The sequence below is a fragment of the Patiria miniata genome, unplaced genomic scaffold, assembly GCF_015706575.1.
Source record: "Patiria miniata isolate m_02_andy unplaced genomic scaffold, ASM1570657v1 HiC_scaffold_26, whole genome shotgun sequence".
Lineage (NCBI taxonomy): Eukaryota > Metazoa > Echinodermata > Asteroidea > Valvatida > Asterinidae > Patiria > Patiria miniata.
This window is the reverse complement of record NW_024037065.1, coordinates 4497914-4522354: the sequence shown is the minus strand read 5'-3', so window position 1 is coordinate 4522354 and position 24441 is coordinate 4497914. Positions and strand designations below refer to the sequence as shown.

At 41.5% G+C, this 24441-nt stretch overlaps 1 protein-coding gene across 1 annotated transcript; it reads right to left on the bottom strand.

Moving 5' to 3' along the window:
• Positions 1-423: 423 nt before the first annotated feature.
• LOC119733864 lies at positions 424-1562 on the bottom strand. Its single transcript, XM_038207230.1, has one exon. It carries the CDS (start codon positions 1558-1560, stop codon positions 424-426), a length of 1137 nt encoding a protein of 378 aa, XP_038063158.1. The 5' UTR covers positions 1561-1562.
• Between the last annotated feature and the right edge of the window lie 22879 nt (positions 1563-24441).

The following is a 24441-nucleotide window of genomic DNA, read 5'->3' as shown; positions in this document are numbered from 1 at the left end:
GACTTAGCCATAAGTGCACCCGTACCCAAACTAGATATCATGGTTATTGCATCATCAAAACTCGTGTAATTAACAGCAGTGCTAGACGGGTCAATGAAGTCGTTCACTGAACTCCCTATTGGAGACGACAAATTATGAATCAACCGAAATTCCCCAGGGACTTGCTTTGGTACCAGACCCACTGGTGAACAACGTAAATTGGGAAGAGGCTCAGACAAAAACGGGCCGGCCACACGACCCAAGGCAATCTCACGATCGATTTTGTATTGTAAAATGCCTGGATGTTCACGGGCAGACTGAGAATTACGAGCCGTAGAACTAACCCTTGGTCCGGAATAACCTATTCGAAAACCACAGGAAAAACCTGCAATCAAAATCTGTGAATCTAGGGTGTTGGGATAAACACGCAAAAATGGGAGCATGCTATTTAGTTTTACCGGCGTTCGCGCTAACGGCCGGCCCGCGAGATGGTTGGTTCCTCCGACAACGGGTTGCCGAATGGCCGAATGCAAGGCAGGCTGAGCAACGGTGTGCGAAGCGGCATGTGGGGCGGATGCATTGCCCGCGATTGAAATCATGGCATGTGGGTTGGCCTCCGGTAACTTGCCGTCGGCCTGGTCCGAATGGGGACCCGAAACTGGCGTAGGGACGATCGCGCTGCTGGTAGGGACGAAAATTAGGCTGTTGTACTAGGGGCGCCCCGAGCAGTGTTAACCACAACTCGGCATCGATGCTTGCCCAAGAGCGGGACGGCAAACGCACCTGTCGCAGGCGAAACTGAATATCATAATCGCGCCAACCAAAGCCAACATGTCGGAAAGCAGCAGAACGGATGGTATCCGCATATTTCAGCAATTGGCGAGCATGCGTAGGGTGTCGCAACAAATAAACCGAAGCAAAAACTAGAAAAGCAGATGTCCACTGCTCAATTGATGTTATACGGGGTGCCTGCTTATGAGGACGAATCTGCCAAGCCGGAGACTCATTGGAGCCGATCGTAAAATTCACAGCGTTAGCCAAAGAATCATCACAACCCGAACCACGCAGTGATTTCAAAAGTGCGCCGAACTCTACAAACTCCCCTTTCCAAATTTTTTCTTGCAAAATATGAGGAACTCCAGACCCCAGATCATCACAAACACTAGTTAAAGTGGTATCAGTGGCAAAAGAAGAAGATGCAATTGTATCAGTTACAGGGGCCGATGTTACGGACAGTGACGGGCCCGAGGAACTTTTAACCACAGGTTCAGGGGTAAATTCGACATGAACGGACTTACCCAATCCCAAAGTCGGAGACGCGCCCCCTCCAGGCAGACCGATGGGGGATGGCGTAGCAAGCTGGCTGTCAATACTGATGCCGCTATCCAGTCCCACGGAATCCAATGGTACCGAGGTACTTGCCACGGACACCGTGTCCCGTGTCACACCTGATGAACTCGCACTTCCATCGGGGACTGGGACTGGAACCTGCCGGGCGGACGATCGAGGCCGTCCCCGCCTACGCTTCACTCCATCGACCGGCCCAGAGGCAGCTCGCCCCTTAGACCTGGACTTGGGCATAACTTAACACAATTTTTTTTTTTTTTTTTTTTTTTTTTTTTTTTCAGCAAGACAAAACTTCCTTGCAAGACCTAACCGCGCGGCTGCTCAAGCAAAAGTGACCGTGTGCTCGAACTTTCAGTTACCAGTTCATTAAAAGTGAACTAGTTCATGCACTTAAATCATTGTGGCCACAAGGGGAGTGACCTGGAATGGCCAACCTTCCAACCAGCCCTGTCAACGGTCCAGCGGTGATAAATTATTTGAAGCTTCAATTCCATTTGCCTCAAATCGACTTGTTCACAAGTATACTTTCACATTACAATATATTTTAAATTGAGACCCGGTATATTGTCTAGCGCAATTTGAGTCCCCCGCGCAAGTTTAAACCTGCGAATGCAAGTTTAAACTTGGGCGAGGGACTCCCGAAGCACGCAAATTACACTGCGCCATTTTAATTTGCGTGCGCACGTTAGTTGCGCAAAATTTGAGAACCTTGCGGGCGGGTTTTTATTGATAAAAAAGTTCAAAACACGAGTATACCCCCTCTTACCCTACATGGAGAAATTAATTAATAAATAATGGAATAAATTAATTAACAAAGAAATAATTAAAAAAGGGAATTCAATTAGCGTCAATGAAAAGAAACACATTTATCAGAGTAGCTTTTTTACGGGGCGGGGGCAGGGAAGGGACCGGGGAGGCAATCAATAAGCACACTATTGGGGATTGCTTGGAAAGGGTACTGAAGTTGTTCAATTAAAAAAACACTTTTTTCATTGATTTAGCAATTAATTTGGACGGTACAATTCATATTGTTTTTGAAAATACTTTGCATAACATTTCGAGCGCTGTGTACACTTCAAAACTGCATAATTTGAAAAAAAAAATATGAACGCATTACTAATTTAATTAATTTAATTTATTACTTTAACAATTATTTAATTTGCAGGCTCAATAATTCATAATTAATGTTTACATGCTTTAACTTAAAAACGCTATGCATATAAGATGGTAATTATTTTAAAACTTTATTAAATAAATTTCTTAATGATTGATTAATTTAATGTGTTAATTAATAAATTCGACTTAATGAATAAATATATTGTTTATTAAAAACAATCCCAATGAGCCATAAACAATGAAACAAAGTGCACAAATTGTTCGCATTACCACCCCTAGATAATGCTTTTAATATCTCTGATCTGAACCTCTACACGTACCTTATTTTTTATAGCATAATACTGTTAATAAAATGTTTCAAAAAAGGCATTTAGGCATTGTCTCACTAAGCACAGTGGTGCTATAAATCGGAGACAAATCTGCTTTAGAAATATTGTTACATAATTGTCTGCATGAGTTTACCCGGAAAAAAAATAAGCGGCTTAATTGCATGCATGGGGATAATCTATGTAGTGCGCAAGTTTAAACTTGCGTGGAGGACTCAACTGCGCTCGACATATTTACCTGGGTAGCATGCACTTTATCAGTGCACGCACAAACATGCTTGCCATCATATTGTGTGCATTTTAGCTAACTGAATTACCTTAACTGTCTGGTGCATTTATCATAGCTGCCAACTATTACGAATTTGTTCGTAGTTATTACAAATTGTTTGTTAATGTACAAAAATACGAATTGCCTCTAAAAAAATACGAATTTCCCATTTTCTTTCTAACGGAAAAAAAGATACTTGTTGTAAAGTATCGAAATGTTGTTAAGTATCGAAAACTTGTTGTAAAGTATCGACAATTTGTCGTTTATTGATCCTGTGGCTTGTGGGATGAGACCAATCAGTGCGAGATTTTGATCATGGAATTTAATAAGAGTATGGTCGGAAGAATTGGTATTGCATACGGTGGCCCTAATTTTGCGTAAAAACATGAAAGTGATACGAAATTCGAAACTTTGGATATGCATCTCTAAAAAAGATGAGCACGTTATGATTGTATTTTCAACAAGCAAATACAGACAGTAAAACAAAATTAATTAAATTAAACTTATTAATCACAAGAAGGGTATGCACATGTAAACCATGTACCTGTACTTTATGTTGGTAAAGCTGGTACATACACTGTTAATATACGAGCAGTTGACATTTGATTTATGAATGATACCTGCTGGAGGGGGAGGGGGGTTCAGGATTTTATTTGGGGGGGGGGGGGGGAGAGGAGGGAGTCAGGCCCGTCAGATGTTATTTTTTTATGTCATATTCTTGTAGGTGTACTGATGCACTTACCTTAAATTTAATACAAGTAGTATGATAATGGGAGACGACCATAGAGCTATATTAAATTACAAGAGCGCTAACTTCGTGTACAAAGTAATGCCTGCTGGGCCCATCCATGTTTGTACACAAGGCTATGAAAACCTAGAAATTGTGTACGCCTTTTGTACGGCTGTGTGCATATCTGCGTTTGTATTCCATGCCGGTACGTTACTGAGGCAAATACGCCCAAAATGGAAACGCACGATCCGCAAATGAGCGTGTCATTTTACTCTACGCAAACAGCACAACACATGCGAGTATTCACTGCAGGTGCTTCTTGCCGTCACGTTTTTTTGAAGAGTCAATGACGCACTTAAGTTGTTTGCATATGTTCTACTTGCGCTTTGCATGTAGAGTTCACTTTCAAAATTCAATCCATCTCATTTCATTATGTTCTACAAACACGCTCATGAACTCAAAATGTCTGCGCCCAGGATGGCTTCAAAGCGTCTCTCCGCGCAGAATGAGGAGTTAGCACTCTAGTAATTTAATATAGCTCTATGGAGACGACATTCTTGCCAGTCTCCCACGAATTACCCCTGCAGAATGTCACTTTGTTGTATGATTACAATATTTGTGTTATAAATTTAGAAAGTGGTAGGTAAAAATTGGATATACGGTATATAATATTTATTTAGTGTCAGCAGTATATTTTTTTGAACCCCCTCTCCCTCCTCTGAATCCGCACCTGGCACTACCCACCATTTAAAATGGTGTCGCATTAAACAACTAAACAAGACAACCGCTATGGAGGGCATTGCTTGTTACAATAATAATAATATAAAAAACAAAAAACTCACACCCTACAGAAAAAAAACATTGCTCAGTTTATTGCAAAATAATTTTTTTTATGGTTAGGGCAATGCTTAATCATATTTGTGTTTACTTTAGAAGAGTAAGCACCAGAAGAAGATGCACAACAGTTTTTGTTGAAAGACAGGGAAGGGTTGAAATCAGTGCTGATCAACAAAGAGAAAGGTTTGTGATGCATGAAAACTGGCTCAAGTACTTGATGACTAAAGCCCCAGCTTTGCACAGAATTTGCACAGAATTGATTTTAGAGGTCATGTGTTGTCCTTTAAGGAGTAAGAATATTAACACTTTTGTACAGGTTATTTTACAGATCTTTATAAATTATTGGAGGTAAAATTAATCTTTTTAAGGTGTCATAGTATCTGCAATTTTTTAATCAAAGAGTGTAGAGAGTAAATGCTATTTGTTAAATTAAATGCTACTTGACAATATTGATAAGATAAATGTTATTTGTTTGGTTAGTGACTGGTTATCAGGAAAAGTTCAAAATAAAGGGAGTGATTATTAACAGCGTAAAACATTTTCCCTGCAAAGAGCATGTTGTATTTATGCTCAAAATGACCGTACCTGTGTTCATTGTCTGGCCCAGCGAGGGGTCCTTTTAGAAACCAGTGAAGTATTACATGAATGCTTTAACCAATGGTTCTGTTCTAATTTTGTAACAAAACTTTGTGAATGAATACATGAAATATCGCTTCGTTTAACAGGAAGAGGTTTCATTGCTACGACCAGCTTCCATAAGGGTGACTGTCTGCTCCGGTATGCAGGAGAATTGATGGATAATGCAACTGCCGTCAAACGGAACAGTCAATATTCAGCGGAACATAGCTCTTTTATGTATGATTTGTATTCACGATGGAAACAAGATGTGGTAAGTAAATGTTTTTATGCTTTCCCCTGCATTCTTTTCTATTCAAAAAAGGCCCTTGATTGGTGATGAATGCCCTATGTAATCAGTCCATGCATGTTTGGGAAATATTCAAATTCAGTCAGTCAAGTCGGCTCGAGACGTTGCCGTGAGGCCGTCTTGAGGCGGGAACGATGCCTGACGCGCCACACCTCCCTTGACTCCATGCAACTGGCCAACTCCTCCTTCGTCTCGACTCCTGCATCCTGCATCAACGCCATTAACATAGTTGTCCTTGGGCGTCCAGGCTCTCGTCTGCCATGCGTTGGTTCCCAAGCCACGAGCTTACTAGCAGGCAGCTCAGGGTGTATGTGGCAGTGACCAGCAAGCTGCAACCTACGCGCCTTGATCTTCCCCGTGAGCGCAGGGAGTTTTCCATAGAGCCGGACATTGGTGAGGTGGTCCTGCCAGCTAATGTTCTGAACCTTCCTCAACATGCGGGTGTATGTGCCATCCAGTTTCTTAATCATGGCTTTTGTCAGAGTCCATGCCTCACAGCCATATAGGAGGATTGTCTCCCCTGTTGCTTGAAAGAATTTGAGCTTTAAGGGCTTGGGCATTGAAGATGCCCATACCTTTCCCATGTCGTTTAGTGCTCTCCACGCCAGAGCCTTTCTTACTTTGATGTCCTTCTCAGAGCTTTCCATCTTTGATCCCAAGTATTTAAAGTCCGTCACTAGCTTTAGTGCGGTACCGTTGATGGTCTTACGAGGCTCATGATCTCCGATCGAGAACGCCATGTATTCCGTCTTCTTGGCATTGAGATGAAGCCCCACTTTCTGGCATTCAGACTCCACTCGGCTGAGAAGCTCTTGCGCTGCCTCAATCTCATCCGACAGAAGAGCTATGTCATCAGAAAATGTGTAACTCATGATTGGTGATGAATGCCCTAAGGAGTCAGTCCATGCATGTTTGGAAAACAATCAAATTCAGAAAATGTGTAACCCATGATTGGTGATGAATGCCCAATTCATGCTCTAATTCGGAAAATGTGCCTGATGTATTTTTATTGAGCAGTCAAACTTATGCACTTTTTTTTGTCTTGTTGACCTGCAGTATTGATGACCTGTTGACCTGCCCATGATGATTTCAGGCTTGGACAACTAGTGAATGATGACCATGTCATTCCTTTGTGTGTCATGAAAAAAAGAGTCTTCAGTGGCATCCCTTACTTGTTTCTTTTTGCATTAAGGGACATTTCAGTTGGGCAATGGAGGAAGTTTGTTTGTTTGCCATGGAGGAAGAGTAATAGATGCATTTCACAAACTACACACGCAGATATTAACTGCAATCCTGAAGATAATTGTCCTGTGTCAAGCATTCCAGGCAGTCTTGTCACCAATAGCACAATGCCCAAAAGCCTTAGTCCAAGCAGTCTGTCTGAGGTGCTTCCTACTTTCACCAATAGCACAATGCTCCCAAGTCTTAGCCTAGGCAGTCTGTCTGAGGTGCTTCCTACTGTCAACTCTGGGTCCACTGATAAAGTCACCAATAGCACAATGCTCGCAAGCATTTGTCCAAGCAGTCTGTCTGGGGTGCTTCCTACTGTCGACTCTGGGTCCACTAATGATGCCACCGATAGCACAATGCTCACAAGCACTCGTCCAAGCAGTCTGTCTGAGGTGCTTCCTACTGTCGACTCTGGGTCCACTGATAAGGTCACCAATAGCACAATGCTCACAAGCACTCGTCGAAGCAGTCTGTCTCAGGTGCTTCCTAATGTCGACTCTAAATCAACTGATGATGCCACCAATAGCACAATGCTGGCAAGCATTCGTCCAAGCAGTCTTTCTGAGGTGCTTCCTACTGTCGACTCTGGGTCCACTGATGATGTCACCAATAGCACAGTGCTCGCAAGCCTAAGTCCAAGCAGTCTGTCTGAGGTGCTTCCTACTGTCAACTCTGGGTCCACTGATGATGTCACCAATAGCACAATGCTCACAAGCCTTAGTCCAAGCAGTCTGTCTGAGGTGCTTCCTACTGTCGCAAATAGCACAATGCTCACAAGTCTTAGTCCAAGCAGTCTGTCTGGGGTGCTTCCTACTGTCAACTCTGGGTCCACTGATAAGGTCACCAAAAGCACGATGCTCGCTAGCCTTAGTCCAAGCAGTCTGTCTGAGGTGCTTCCTACTGTCGACTCTGGGTCCACTGATAATGTCACCAATAGCACAGTGCTCGCAAGCCTAAGTCCAAGCAATCTGTCTGAGGTGCTTCCTACTGTCAACTCTGGGTCCACTAATAATGTCACCAATATCACAATGCTCGCAAGCACTTGTCCAAGCAGTCTGTCTGAGGTGCTTCCTACTGTCGACTCTAGGTCCACTGATAATAATGTCACCAATAGCACAATGCTTGCACGCATTTGTCCAAGCAGTCTGTCTGAGGTGCTTCCTACTGTCGACTCTGGGTCTACTGATGTCACCAATAGGACAATGCTCACAAGCATTCGTCCAAGCAGTCTGTCTGAGGTGCTTTCTACTGTCGACTCTGAGTCTACTAATGATGCCACCAATAGCACAATGCTCGCAAGCACTCTTCCAAGCAGTCTCTCTGAGGTGTCTTGTGCCACTGATTTCACCAAATATAGCACAGTGCCTGCAAGCATTCCTATTCACATGGTGTCAACTAACGTGCCATGTCGTCCTGATGTCGTCTTGATATCCTGGAAGATATTTGTGCATAATTTGTGTATGGCAATCAGAAAACCGAATGTCACATAGATATGGAAAGGTTTCATTCTATAATTGATGATTGTTATTTGTTGCAGGAGACCTGTCAAACTGCCCCTCCAAAATAAAGTCATACAAGCTAAAGGCAAAACTGTGCAGAAGACGACTTAAAATTCAGAAAGCGCAACTGAAGAGGACTCATCACACACTTCAGAGAATAGTTCAGACTATCATGGTTCGGAGTCAGATGAATCTGAATCTGATGAGGAATCAATTGTATCTGACCAGCTAACAGATAATAGCTCACAATTCCATCCACGGCCTTGCAGAGGTAAAGCAGAGCCAGAAGCTAATGGCAAAGTGCAACCGTCTTCTGATTCATCTTCTGATGGAAGTGACTCCTCATTTGATGAAATCCACATCGATTATTACAAACAGAAGGAGGTAAAGGTTGGTTTGATCCAAGCTCACAACAAATTCAATGCGTGTTTATTTTGTGAAAAACTTGTAACGGTGATGGTAGGTTGACATTACCTAATGCAGCATGCCAAAGAGTCTATAGTTGCTCAAATTCTAGCACTTAAGCCTAAGTCCAGTGAACGTAAAAGGCAGCTTGACATACTCCGTCACAAAGGCAACTTCTATCATAATGAACAGGTTCGCCAAGTGGGAAAGGGAGAACTGATTTTGCTGCGCAGGCCAGTTTGTGGGACAGATTACACTCCAGAAGACTTTGGTCCATGCCCACAATGTCTCGGTTATGTTTTGATGGATGACCCGTGGCGTCATGCCAAGTATCGCTGCATTGCCAGGGAAATGTTCTTTAATACTGACACCAAAGACGTAGTAACCAAAAAAAAGGGAATCCAAATTGAGAGCGACCTCTTGATGAATAACTTTGATCGTGCAGGCAATATTTTGAAGAAGGTGGTATTACCAACAATGAATCGTGATGAAGTCTTTGGTATTCTGAAGAACGACCCTATAATTTTAGAATTGGGCTCCCAGGTGCTGAAAAACAATCAATCTCGACGTCACTTATCCTCTCAGAAAATGAGAACAGCAGCAAATGTGGTGCAACAGCTGAGGCAGATTGACAATGATGGCGGAGTAACTATGGGTGACTTCTTGAAGCCATCTAAGTTTGATGCTGTAATTCAAGCTGTTGAGGATTTGGCAGGACAGGATGAGGGAGAAGGTGGTGATCATGAGCTAAGGCGTCCATCGTTTGCCCTCAAAGCAGGATATGATTTGGCCTGGCTTGCTAGGATTAAAAGAGGAAGGGCCATACGATCCCATGACATCACATCTGAAGAGGAAGCTAATAAGTTTCTGCAACTACATAGATCAGAATGGGGTCTTAAAGTTTCTGCCTCAGCTTGCAATACCCTTAACACTCGCAAAAGCAAGAAACCTGTGAGTTTCTTCAGAAACTGTCCAAGTATGTTACCAGTGAGGTTAAGAAATGCAATGAAACGTTCACAACTTCTTCTACTGCCAACTACAGCTTTTTAAAGCGGATGCAGAAAGTCACACTTGTACGTCTCTTGTTGTTCAACAAACGACGGTCATTGGAGCTCTCACAGATCACCACTGACACATACATTAATCGACCAGGATGGGACAACTCAAGGGTAGAAGAGCTGTTATGCCAGATGACATCTCTTGAAAAGAAGCTGCTTGAGAGTCAGGACCTCTAGAAGATTATTTGAAAACGGGGGCAAACAGTCCCTGTTATGGTTCCTCCAGACTGCAGTAAATCACTAAATTCAATTTCCAAGTTGAGGCATCTTTTCATTCCTTCATCCAACCAGTATATGTTTGCGAGAAGAACACCATCCACACACATGCAGGCTGGTCATGTTCTCAAAGAAACTATCTCAGAAGTGTCTCTTGACTAACTACAAGACATCCGCGCAACTAAAATGCGGAAATACACTGCAACAGTTGCACAGATTCTAGGCCTACAGCCACACCAATTAGAATGGGTTGCAAGCCATCTTGGCCATAGCGTCATAATACATAAAGACTTCTACAAGGTGCAGGACTCAACAATTGAACTGTGCAAGGTCTCCAAGTTACTGATGGTCATTGATGCTGGTGATGTGGGCCAATTGGCAGGCAAATCTCTGGATGACATACAAGTTGAAGGTAAATAAATACACATACTTACCAATACTGTAGTGGTACCTAACTTAAGGGAGACTTTTCTATGGACCTTTACATCAGATTCAACCTTTTCTGACCCTTAACCCCAATTTTACACTATCCAACCCCAATTTGTTTATGGTATTTTTTGGGACCAAGAGTCAGAGTTGTATTCAAGTTCCCTGCAAGACGTTTCACAAATCCACTCACAAGTCCTTCCATAAATGCCATTCACAAGAAGCTAGTGTAACGGTCGGCACTCGCACCCGCAGGGTAACTTTCATCGTCGTCGTTTCAATCCTTAATTTCAGTTGTACCGCCGTTAGGAGGGGGGTTCGCAAGTGTGCTGAATGGATCGAGGTCTAATGAAGTCAAATAAATCAAGCACAAAACACAAGGGTCTCGACTGAAGCGTTTAGGGTCATTGTTCTCATGGTACTTCTTGGATATCACAGACAGTACATCCAAACTCCTATAAAGCTCTTCAAACTTAAAGCTCCTAGGACTCTAGTTAGGTTCATCAAAGTTCCCGAAATGCTCCCATAATGCTCCGTGAAAACTGTATAGTAACAAAGAACAAAGTTACAAAAGCATTAAATACATGTCAACAACTAACACTAACAGTCATTAATACACATACACAATTACAGGGTCATGTATCTCCCCATGTGCGTACAATTTAGGGCACGTTTTCTCCAGCAAAACACAAATAAAGACACCAATTTCCCATTTCCAAACTAGTATGACAATAAGAATAGTGTAGATTACCTCCTTGCGTGCACTAGATTTGTAGTTGACGAAAGTTGGTAATTTCTGACGACTTTCTATCGCTAATAAAACAAAACGTTGCTTAAGATGGCGACCTCCATGGAAATTTAGACCATGCCTCTGTTCGTTGGTGTTCGAGAGAGGGCGCTATAACAACTTAGTGGCAAGTCACATTTACAGCTAGTGATAAGACTAAAAGACTTGTGATCCACTTGCAGTGCCTCGAATACAAATCTGAAATCAATGTAGCCTATTTACGGCATTAAAAATCTGCCTCTAAATAGGAACTGAGACATAAGGGTAACATTGAAATGTCAGCGTAACCCATTTTGTCTCCCTAAGGTGCTAGTTATGACCATTAAGTGTCTCCTTATTAAACGGCATTTGTTGTTATAAGAAAGAACAATTAATTCAATATAGGATTAAAAGTTAGGTTGCGGTCATAGTTGCAAGATTCAGACAGATGGGGTGTTGCATGCCATGACAGTAGAGTACAAAGCTGAAGGGACACTTTTCTTGCCAATATGATCACAACCTAGAGGTCTTTATTCTGCAGCAAGACTAAGCCTTTTCACATTTGGTCTGTTTACATTTACTTAATAATGAGAATATTAGCACAATAGATGTGTAGCACTTGCAGAAAAACAAGTTTTTTCATAAAATTTTTCAAAATTGTCATCGTCTATATTGTCTGTCTGTCTGTCTGTTTGCTTGTTTGTTTGTTTGTCCTTTCTTTGATGTGTTTGGGTATTTGTTGTGTGTGGGGTATTTGTTGTTATATTGGGCTTCTAGTTTGTTTTCTTACTGGATACCCATTTTTTCCATTGGATATTGTTTTTGTAAATTATATGCAGATATTGAGATGGAAGCAACTGATGAAATTGATGACGATGGAGATGAAGATGAACAAGAAATGAACCAGGGTAGATGTAACAAGATTTTTACAAACATTAACTTTACTATTCCTGTGCAGCTCATGCAGCTACATTACGGGATATAACTAACTCATGTTGGCTAAATACATCAAATACATTGAAATAAGGGTGCATTGCCTGCCTTGATTAATTACCATTAATCTCAGACTTGAATAACAAAAACACATGTAATTACTCGCAGGTTTGAGTTTATGCCACAGTCACTTGGAACTTTTAATTCATTCCAATTATTCCATATTCATAACTGTGCCGGATACCGATGATTGGGCAAACCGGTCACATCAACAACATGGGACACGTACACTCCCATGATTTTGAACACTACTGAGTGATCAAAATACAACCACTGGCACCACAGAGTGCACAGACCCAAGACTAAGCTGGGTACAGAGCCGAAGCTACAAAATACAACCACTGGCACCACAGAGTGCACAGACCCAAGACTTAGCTGGGTACAGAGCCGAAGCAACAAGGTACATGCATGTACCTGTAAACCATGTCCATCAATAAGACATCAACATTAAAAAGTTGCATTTCTACTGATGTAACATTCAGTCAGAAATCTAGCCCCATGAGACTTGCGAGCGCTATTGCAACTGTACAATATTTAGAACATCAACAAGAATTAAAGGTGAACAAATGTCTCTTAACCATGAGAAAGGGGGAAATGGCTGCCTGAACCCGACAAAAACTTGCCAAACGCGAACAGAAAGAGCGCGCCCACAAGGGAAGGGCAGCCACCCCCGGGATGACCATGACGCAAAACGAAAGTATTGTTTGGCAACAAAACCATCATTCCCATAGGTGCACCCCATCACAGTTAACCCAAAGAGAAAGGACACAGGGAGTGGTGCAGACAAAAAGCATGAATTGCTAACGCACTGCGCTTTAATTTAGCCCAATGATTTACAGAATTTCCGCGTTGCAAAAATTCCGCGACACCGGCAGAACTTGTGTGAAAGTTTACGTGCAATCACGAAATACACGCTAACACTCTAATGCATACTCGTCAGTGTTTATGAGAGTACTGAGCAATTGAGGGGTGATTGCACCCATAATGACAAACCAGTTAGTAAGATAGCTACAGCAGCTACGCACGCACAGGGCCCAAATGGCCCTTCCATAAAGCCCTTTTATACAGGTAAGGTAACCTCAATGGCCACTGGACTCAGCGAATGATCGTGTCACCCACAATCCACACACAACCAATGTGAAGGGAGGCATATGGCCCTACAAAGAAATGAAATAGCAATGCATTGCCCACACGAGTGCTATAGCCTCAGAAATTACAAATTATTAGAATCTCCTTTGCTAGCCCTGCATGTACCATAATGTTCACGTGTCAATTAATGCCTTGAGTGCCTTAAATTAACTGCTGGATTATAACTTATAAAATACTGATGTGATAAATTATAGCTAGTTACAAATGACACAGAAGGATGATTACTATCAATGTAGAGAACTATAATAAGCATTGAATGCACATGTAAAACGTGATTACTGAACCACTTTTACATGAACCAGTATTTGAAAAATTGCCACCATGTGCGTGTGATCCATGTACATTTGTAAATAAAACAAACAGAAACATGTGCTAACAGCATCCTTAAAGCAGCTCAAACAGCAAAATGCAAACAATCAAAAAGAGTAAAATACCAATAGCTAGAAGAATAGTATTGTCCTACATAATCAATATGATGCTGAGGGACTGCTGCAAACAACTTATTTCCGAAGTGGTTTGGCATTCAATCCTTGCAGACACCTGACTTAACGCAATCGTGCGAGTTATAACTCTAAGAGTAAGAGCAGTCCAGGATTCTCGGAATTAGATAGCGACATAAAACAACAGTAATACTGGAAGCCTATACATTATCAACGTACTACCCAAATACAGAACTAAAACGTCTGCCAAGGGAAAAGACATTAGCATCCCAGGCATGCAGAAGCCTTTTTAAACTTCACCTGATGAGCCTATTTTGACTCATGACATTCATTAATAATTAAATAATATTGTGCATTTTTGATTTCAAATTGGTGCATAATCTGGAAGTTATTTACCTTTGTATGCCTTAAAGTAAACATGCGCCTATAAGCGCCATGGTATTTATAATAATAAAAATGTAGGAAACATCCCTTAGCCAAAACAAAGTTGGCTTTGTGTACCCACTGCATAGCGCACTTGGAACACTTTTTTTTCTTTATTAGAAATACACACTAATTTGATTACATCCATTTGCCGAGGAAAATAATGACAAAACTCTTTTTCTTGTTCATTTTAATTACGGCAGACTGTCGTAGCCCCTGGAGACAAAATGTATACTCGAGTCATCGTAATTGATGAGATAAGGCTTGCAACGCAAATTGAATGCGAGTTTGTAAAAACATATCCTCGTCGTTTCAGGTCGACTGACGATATATCAACTGAAAGATATACCTATCCATGCTGGATAACCCAAAAATCCAAATTAACCCTTTAACCTATTTTTTTTTTTTTTGGTAATTATCGGTAAAGTCCCCAGTCAAACTTTACTTGGAATGAATAGCCTAAGCATGAATATTATAACTTAGCCATGAGCCTATATAGCAAGAGCCGTGTGAGTCACTGCTTAATATTTATTCTCCAGTTGTTGCCTAGGCCAAGCCTGCATGCACCAAAAACAGCTTTTCCACAAACACGGGATAGAGTAGTCTAGTAGTAGCCTAGGCCTATTATCGGAATTTTCTCACCTTGAATCCACCAGTCTTGGCCTTGTCTGGTACACATGGTCAGATGACATGGATGGTGCAGGCTCAACAAATCTCGACCACCACATAAACATGCTGCAGCAACGTTACCTTGAAGGCCTACATGTACAAATGTTTGATGGAGTCTCAGATCGATGCACAAACTTTCCTAAGCGTCGTGTGTGTTTCCCAGACTTTAAAGTCTAGTTGGGTCCACTGGCACTGAAGCTATGCCTGCAGCAGGCACAGGGGTAATTGACAAATAGTGAAGTGCCCACAAACTGGCTGGTGAAAGCAGGAGAACTTGCAGTTGCATGATGAATTTGGCCTCATCTCTATGAGCTAGTGGGCGCCCAACTGTCACATAATTCTATAGGATTTGAAAAAATCCCAGACAACAAAATATATCCAAAGTCAAAGATCCATCCACTTAAATGATGACTGTCAATAATTCCACTGGACTGGGAATTGGAGACATCCAAGGTTAGAATTCCACAAGTCCGCGACGCAGAACAACAAAAACCACTCCTGCTAGTTCACAGAAAAACTGATCCAATTTGCTAAAAAACACATACACCAAATATAAATCCAAGGTATTGTAAATCCAAGGGAGGGAGAAGAATATAATCCAATGAAAATTTAATGCACAAATGAAATCTGATCCTGCTGTCTCAATGACTGTGACAAAAGTGAGCACAGCCCACTTACAGCCCAACTAGGGCCAATTCACTTCACTAAGCAACAAAAGACAAAACAAACTTTTCATTAGTTGAAAGTTGTTCTAATCATTTGCATATTGAAATCTCTCACTGGCATACCAAATAAGGTAATGGAGTGCAGCTGTGCGAAGCTGAAGAACTGAGTGAGGTGATCCAGCTAATCCGGTTTGTAAGTGTGACGTCATCTCAACTAAGCCATACTTTACTGTACATGGTGTAGCATGGCACCAATGGAACCGGAAGTTAACGCAACTTGAGTGTTTATCCAATGGGCGCTCGTAATCAGTGGTGCCTGCGCGTGTATGACGAAGTCACTTACGAACCGGATTCGGTCAAAGACTTGGCAACACGCCAAATTGCTGGCCTGTGTTCTTGTGTGTATATGAAACTAGGGCAAAGAACAAATGAATTCATGTACATGTAAACAAACATGAACTCGCTGAGTATAAAGCATTTTATCATACACTGTTGATAAAATGAATTATACTCAGACGACAATGAATTAAACCGATAAAGAACTATAGTATGAATTTCTGCCACAGCTGTGTTTATTTAGTCACACAGTTTTGTGCTGGATACCAAGTAAACGGGCAAACCAGACACAAAGAACAACTTGTGGGGCATACCACACCCCCAGTATGGGTACTCAGACCCCACCCCTGCTAGGTTCCCAGACCTAACAGCTGCTAGGTACCCAGACCTAGCGTTAGAATGCATGTATATGGACATGTAATAATAACAAAAGTACAGTGTTTCAACCGATGTAACATTCGGTCAACTCGGCTTGATCATAGCCTCCTGAAACTTGCGAGCGCTATGTCAAGTGTGTAATGAGAATGATCATTTTAAAACAGGAAGGTTACTCTAGTACAAATAAACATGCCAAAAAGAGTTGGAAAGGCTGCCTGACCCGGTGAAAAGACCGCTACAAGCTGTGAGATTAGGTGAAGGAGGGTTCTCCACCCAAAATGTATTAGCCCGTCAGATCCAGTTTTGACATTTAAGTAGTTTCTCCACCATTATGCTATTAAAATACCATTCCATATTGAGCACAGCCTCATGAAACTTTCGAGCACTATACCTGCAACAGGGTACTTGAACTACAGGTGTTGAAAGGCATCAAATTTTAGAAAACCTTCAGCTACCCAATAAAAAGGCGGGGTAATCCCACCTGTCCAAATTACGCCCATGTGAATATTTGATTGTAATTAATGTACAGGCTACGATATAAGGTCAAAACCTCCTGACACTTTTACGCATCATCACTACCGTATGGACAATGTGATCTTGAAATTTGTAACAATGCCACCTGTACCGTTTTCCAATTTCCAGCACAAAGCATAAATATCAGTAACTGAATAGGTGGAATGTCTGGGGTTGGTTGAGGGGATACAATTTTCCAATGTATAATTAATATGTATGCCTCCGGTCGACAGCTGTGACAAAGTGATGGGTCCCTGTGTAAATAAACTTTGGTTCACCGCCGACTCATGCTCATGCAGCACCTTATTGGTTGAAAGTTTTCTCCATTTGAATATTTTCATTTGCATGCTTTTCGACCTTATATGGTTACGATGACCTAATTGCCCTGTGTTTGCACTCTACAACTAAGTCAGGTCACCGACGCGCGTACGTGACTCGCGCACCTAGTACGTGACTTTGCGATGTCAATTAATACATACCGACATGCTGAAAATAATACAGCTTAGCCGAACTGTTATTTTTATTGATATTGCAATGGCTAGTAATAAAGTGCCGCGATTTGCAGCTGAAGCAAATATTGTCGCTGCGTATAAGATAATTTATCATATATTTATGATAAAAGTAATTATACTCAGACGACAATGAATTAAACCAATAAAGAACTATAGTATAAATTTCTGCCACAGCTGTGTTTATTTAGTCACACAGTTTTGTGCTGGATACCAAGTAAACGGGCAAACCAGACACAATGAACAACTTGTGGGGCATACCAAACCCCAAGTATGAGTACTCAGACCCCACCCCTGCTAGGTTCCCAGACCTAACAGCTGCTAGGTACCCAGACCTAGCGTTACAATGCATGGGGGGCTTTTTTTCTGTACCTTTCGTGGTGCAAAAAGACATAAAAATATTCTGAAAAGTTGTTCGAAAACCAGTGTTCGAAACAAGACGTCATTGAACAGACTTCACTCAAGGTTTACTGCATCAACCACCCGCACAACATGTCAGTCACGTGAAAATACACGTGATATTAACGTCGCAATATTGACCAATCAACGCCAAGGTTTTGCTGGTAGTTGAATATATAAGTGTATTATGATAATTAAGCTCCGGTTAGCGGTTGTTCCGTTGGCATCTAAACGTTTGTTATGCGAGTGAGCACGATGTGAAACTCGGACCATGCGGTCAGAAAAATTGTGGAAATTGGACTCGAAATTGGATTTTTTTGTTTACGGTAGGAGAATTAGGACATTGTTTGCTTAATACAAAAGCGTGCCACGGAGAAAGCATTACGTAACTCCGGGTCACTGCGCTGGCTAAAACGGGAAGCGTTTAAGCTAAAACCGTTCAGATATCGTACTAGAAGATAAACTCGTTCTGGTTATTTGCTAAACCCTCCTCCGAGGTGGTTTAAGTTGCCGTTTTATCTTCCAGTTTAACTCGATTCGGTCTAAATAGAAAAGCGTTCAGACATCGTTTTAGCAAGAAAGTTACACTGGATCGAGTTCAACCGGTCTTTTAAGGGAATTTAAAACAGTGTCTGAATGATCCCATAAAAATTAGGTGCTCTAATCAATTTATTCTGTTGTTTTCCTGTATCAGACAGAGCTAAAACTACCAAGGAAAAGAAAAATTCGACCAATAAAATTACAAACGGCAAACAAAATGGCCAAAAGGGTGAGCTGAGTTTCCAAATTGAAGTTTGATTGAGCGTCAATAAACTTGTAATTTATAACTGCTGAGGGGTCTGGTAGCTGATAGAAATTAGGTGCTCTAATCAATTTATACTGTATCAGACGGAGCTAACACTACCAATGAAATGACAAATTCGACCAAAAAAATTTAAGATTTGCACATTCCCAAATCAACAAAGCAAGCATGCAACACAATTGACCTATCGCGGTAAAATCCCGTTAGAATCTCACTAACGCAGCTTGTAAAATATTGTCCAATTACATGATAAACAAATGGACTAGGTACGTGCAAATCTGAGACAAACAAAACTTAGTGTACAAAAATTCCATAGGGTTGTGTGAGGGGCGTGCCTAACTCCGATACGTCAATTTGGAGGGTCCAGGGCCACTTGATGAAGGCCCTATGAAAATCCTGAAGATGAATACGCACAAAGGAACAATCTCAGTATGTCTGGATTATTTTAGCCAGTCATGGTCGTAAATCGAGGGGGGGGGGGTCAATCCGCCATCACTTTTGAAAGGGAGGAGGTGGACAATAGAATCATCCTCACGCTCCTGTTTTTGAACCAAGAAAAGTTTCATCAATTTACAGATAGTTTCAAGGTAAAATTTAGTATAAAATTAGATTTGATAGATATAATTGATCACAGGGGCGCTGTGTTAAATTGCCATTTGAAACAGCGCCCCTGTGAGATTGATGATATGCCACCGACCACCCCATTTGATTTTTGTGGCAGAATGCACTTCATGTACATCTTGCACTCTTACAATGTGTTTTCTTGTTTTTCATTTTTGATATCGGTATCTCATAAAACCGTTGAAACAATGGCAATGTTGGCGGGATTCGGTTCAGTTCTGACTCAGACCCAAACAGAGCTGGATGTTCATCAGTCCACATCTAATATGCAGCCACTGCAGTCCGCTAAGCAAGACGATCGTCCATCTCAGTTGCCACAGTCTAAGCAGCAAGATGATCATCCATCTCAGTTGCCACGGTCTAAGCAGCAAGGTGATCATCCATCTCAGTTGCCACGGTCTAAGCAGCAAGATGATCATCCATCTCAGTTGCCACGGTCTAAGCAGCAACATGATCATCCATCTCAGTTGCCACAGTCTTAGCTGCAAGATAATCATCCATCTCAGTTGCCACGGTCTAAGCAGCAAGGTGATCATCCATCTCAGTTGCCAAGGTCTAAGCAGCAAGATGATCATCCATCTCAGTGGCCACTGTCTCAGCAGCAGCATGATCATCCATCTCAGTTGCCACGGTCTCAGCAGCAACATGATCATCCATCTCAGTTGCCACGGTCTAAGCAGCAAGTTGATCGTCCATCTCAGTTACCACAGTCTCAACAGCAAGACCATCATCAGCCTCAGTGGCCACAATCTCAGCAGCAACATGATCATTTATCTCAGTTGCCACTGTCTCAGCAGCAAGACAATCATCCATCTCAGTGGCCACGGTCCAAGCAGCAAGACGATCATCCATCTCAGTTGCTACAGTCTAAGCAGCAACATGATCATCCATCTCAGTGGCCACTGTCTCAGCAGCAAGACGATCATCCATCTCAGTTGCCACGGTCTAAGCAGCAAGATGATCATCCATCTCAGTTGCCACGGTCTCAGCAGCAAGATGATCATCAATCTCAGTGGCCACTGTCTCAGCAGCAACATGATCATCCATCTCAGTGGCCACTGTCTCAGCAGCAAGACTATCATCCATCTCAGTTGCCACGGTCTAAGCAGCAAGATGATCATCCATCTCAGTTGCCACGGTCTCAGCAGCAACATGATCATCCATCTCAGTGGGCACTGTCTCAGCAGCAACATGATCATCCATCTCAGTGGCCACTGTCTCAGCAGCAAGATGATTTCCAGCAACCTCAGTGGCCACAACAGACTCAACAAGGAACTGTTCTAACATTCTCATCCAGTCAGTGGCCTACACATAAGCAGCTAGATGATCTTGAGTCCTCAATATTTGAACGAGTGGCACTTCAGACCAAACGGCCAAATGCTAAACACTCTTTGTCATCACAGATTGGGACATCCCAGCCGTGGAGGTTTTCCACTAACCAGTTGTATGAGAAGGCTAATAACACAAAATCCCAGAGTGACCAAAAACTGTTCACTAAATTGGAAACAAAAGATGAGACTATTCTCCGGTTAAACAAAGAACTTGAGTCCTTCAAGAAAGAGAACGAGGAATTGAGAAGGGAGCTTGACAAACAGAGAGGTGTGTGTTTTTGTTTTGTTTTTTTAATGGAGTTTGATGGAGCCAAGAAATTTTTGCTGCAAGATATGAATAGCCTCTCCCCCCGTAATTTACCTTAATAAAGGCAGCCCCCCCCCCCAACAAAAACAATCTTGGATTCATGCACCTTTGACAGCTACTACAGGAAAGACCATATTTGTATTGTTCATGTATTTGCTTGAAATGTACAGCAAGATTTATGTACAGTATTTTTCCATTCGTGGATTTGGTAAATTTGAGGGTGGGGGGGGGGGGGCAGCTAGGGCTTTAATGATTTTTGGGCAGTGCATTCAACTGCAGCGATCAAGCTAAATGAGCCTTTGTGAGGAACTTTCATTTGGAGATTCAGGCCAAAAAAGGGTCACTTCAGCACATCACTTCACATTTTTTGGTGTTCGGACCTCCATACTTTTTGAAGTATAGATGGTATCAGCATCCGGTTTTCCCAGCAGTTATGCTGAGATTGTGCTCTTTTCAAAACTGTAAAAAAAAATTAAAATTTACCAGGTTCGACAAACGACTCATTTATCTTGATCGCATCACATATACATGTAGCCCTTTTGCCTTAAAATAAATTGTCACTTCAGTGTCAAGTAATACTAACATGGGCTGGCTCTATCTTAGAGAAGTAATGGTTTCTTCTTATTTTCTTATTAAGCACTATCTGATCCACCAGAAACACCAATGGATATGGAGCCAATGGATATGGAGCCAATGGATGTCCAGCCAATGGATATCGAGCCAGCAGCACAAGCACAACACGTTACCAGTCCTGTTTCTGCAAAGGCTTGTAAGGTTAGTTCTGATACCCAGTGTACATGCATCATTTAAAATTAACAATTGGGCCAAAATAGTTCTGCTTCCGATTACATGGCATTTGAAAATAAGGTACATGTAGGTAGGTAGGGGAATCTTTTTTGGATTTTTTTTTTTTAGGGTTGATGATATTATGTATGTAGGTGTCTTCGTGTAGTAGGCCTATCGTGGTAGAATTGATGTTTTAGTGGGTGTTTTTCCTCATTTTCCTCAAATAAATTAGGGTAAGGGCTGTCAAAATAGGGTGGGTAGGGTAACCAGAAGCAGAACTATTTAGGATTTTTTTTTGCCTTGTTGACTGCTGTGATGTGGTACGCAATTTTTTTACACCTGAATGAGGGACGCATATTATCCATGTTAAAAAACAAACTAGTATAGCAAAAAAAGTAAAACTGTCGTGTTTGTAACAGGGATAGAAGTTTTTTAATATTTTGTTTGTCCAGTTAAGTGAGTAACCTATTGTGTCCCATAATTTTTATAACAATTTAAGCCAAAGTCCATCATTTGCAGCTATCCAAAAAGTAACTGGCCTAATTACTGTTGAAAATCATACTTGGTTGAAAGATAGTAAGGGGACTAAACTCCCTGTGAAATTATTCTTTCTGGCAAGCTGTCATTTTGAAGAAATCATAAAAAGAAGGCCTTAAGAAGCACCATAGGAAATTGAAATTAGTAGTTTGTTTTGTTATTCGACGTAGCGCGTGCAAGCATTGATTTGAAATCGAGATCCTAGAATGCTGTTTTTCTCAAAATATACGGTTGAAGCTGAGCTGAAACTTCATCATATTAGTTGTTCAGCACCCTTTAGAGGTTTTGAGCACTTTTGTTGCTTCAAACGAACAAAGTGCACAAATTACAAATGATGGACTTTACCGTTAACCAATGATCTTATGGAGGTAAAAATGTACAATCCCTTTCAGTGAGTCGATCTGCATGTAATGTTTGTCCCACTTATGAACGTGATGCCACAACCCTATATTTCCTTAAAAGTCCAGCTAGTTTTACAAAATATATCCAGCGCGACCTCTCTAGGTTACCAACATGCCCCAAAACCATGGATAGATATGTGTACATTGCAGTGCTTTCATTTCTTTCATTTGCAGAGACCCCTGATAGTGGATCCTGATGATTCGTTGAGGTTTGATGGGGTGTTGGTGGATGGGGGGAAACTGTACACACTTGATATGAAGGCCCAGAGCAAACCACCTAACGAAGCAGCCGTGTTCTTGTTGAATGGTGTCATCGACCTTGTCTTTGAAAAGTCAACACTTTCAAACTTCTGTGGGCTTGGCTTACGGGTGAACAAGAAGGATGACAACAGGACTGCCCTTGGGAGGGAACAAGTGGAGGCCATCCGAGGTTTTTAGGATTCCCTATTTTTATTCCATGAGCTCTTAGACCTATAAAAGTTGTCAGGAGCATCACTGAAAAGGGGCAGTTGATCAGTAAAAGGCATCGTCCGTCGCTGCCCTTGGTAGTTGTAAAATATATGTTGCTAGAAGAATATTTAGATGCCGTTTTTCTCAGATTCCTAGTTTTTACTGGTATGTGCATGTAGATGGGTGTTACTTCGTGGTGTTGCTGACGAATTGTAAGACATCTTGGCATCAAGAAATTCTTGATTCTTTATTCTGATTTTTTTGTCCATTTTTGCCAAGGGCGGATCCAGAACACCATTTCTTTTGGGGGGGGGTTCAAAAAAATTTTGGTTCCCAAAAAGTGTCCCAAAAAATAACGGTGTAATTTGAAAAAAATTGAAAAAAAATTGGATTCTAGATGCTCTGTGGTGCGATCTGAGGCAATTTCTGACCAAGTTAACCAATTTTTTTGAGGAAAAGATGGTGGTGTACTCATTGCCTGCCTTTATTGCGAAATTTCTAAAAAATAAAAACAGTTTGATTTGTTTTTTAGTGGGGGGGGGGGGGGGGGGGGGAGGGGGCATGGTCCCCTTTGGCCCCCCCCCCCCCTGGATCCGCCCTTGATTTTTGCCGGCATAAACAAACCACACTTTGTTATAAAGCCAGTATGTGTTGAAGCAACATTGTGATACTTTTAAGGGCAAAAAATTAAATCTTGCTTTTTCTGTTTCTCTGTTTTCATTTCAACAGAATACATCAAGAGCATTTCATCTAAATATAAATGGAGTGCAGTGACTCCCGGGACTTCAACAAAAAATTCACCTACAAGTGCACAAACGCTCGTCGCGACAAAGATACATAATTTAATAGTTTCCCTTGTGTGCCATGTACCACCTATTCAGTTACAGAGTTATTAGTAGTCACTGAAGCTTAACCTCAATTGCCAGATAGATTAAGATCGAGCTGAACTTGACACCAGTCAATAAAAATCTGGATGTTATAGGCTTTTTTCCCCCATTTTAAAAAGGCCACAGCTTTCTTGTTACCCACATCCAGAATGTCTATAAACGGAAACGGCTGATTTAAATTTGTCGTCATTTTACCTTAACGTACAAAATCCAAAAGTATCAACCAAAATCCAGGACTGCAAGGAGCACAGACTGCACTGTCCGATATTATTTGATGTACAGGTAATTCTTTGTCAGGCGTTATGTAATATATAAAAGTGTATGTGCAATTACAGGAATCTTCACTTCACAACTCCCTCACTTAGCAGTTTTGATGGCTTTCTGTCACTGTTGCTTCGCAGATTTCTGGTAAAAAATGCTAGTTTAGAACTTGGTTGCTAATGGCTAAATGTCACATTGTTCATAAATGTGGAATAAATGCACATTAAATGTGACAACGTGAACACAGATTTATCTTTATGTCTGACAATCATTTATGTAAACATTCACTAGCATTCAATGATGCTTTTCATGAATGCTACAAACATTCACTAGCTTTCAATCCTTTTCACGAATGCTACATATATATAGCATTCTCATGAAGGTTTCGTGAATACTAATAGCATTCTAAGTAGCATTCAAATGCTTGGCTCATTTAAATAATTGGGCTCTGTGGAG

Bases quoted from the DNA above. Each gene is read 5' to 3' on its own strand.
- LOC119733864 (XM_038207230.1), bottom strand. From the start codon at position 1,560: ATGCCCAAGTCCAGGTCTAAGGGGCGAGCTGCCTCTGGGCCGGTCGAT.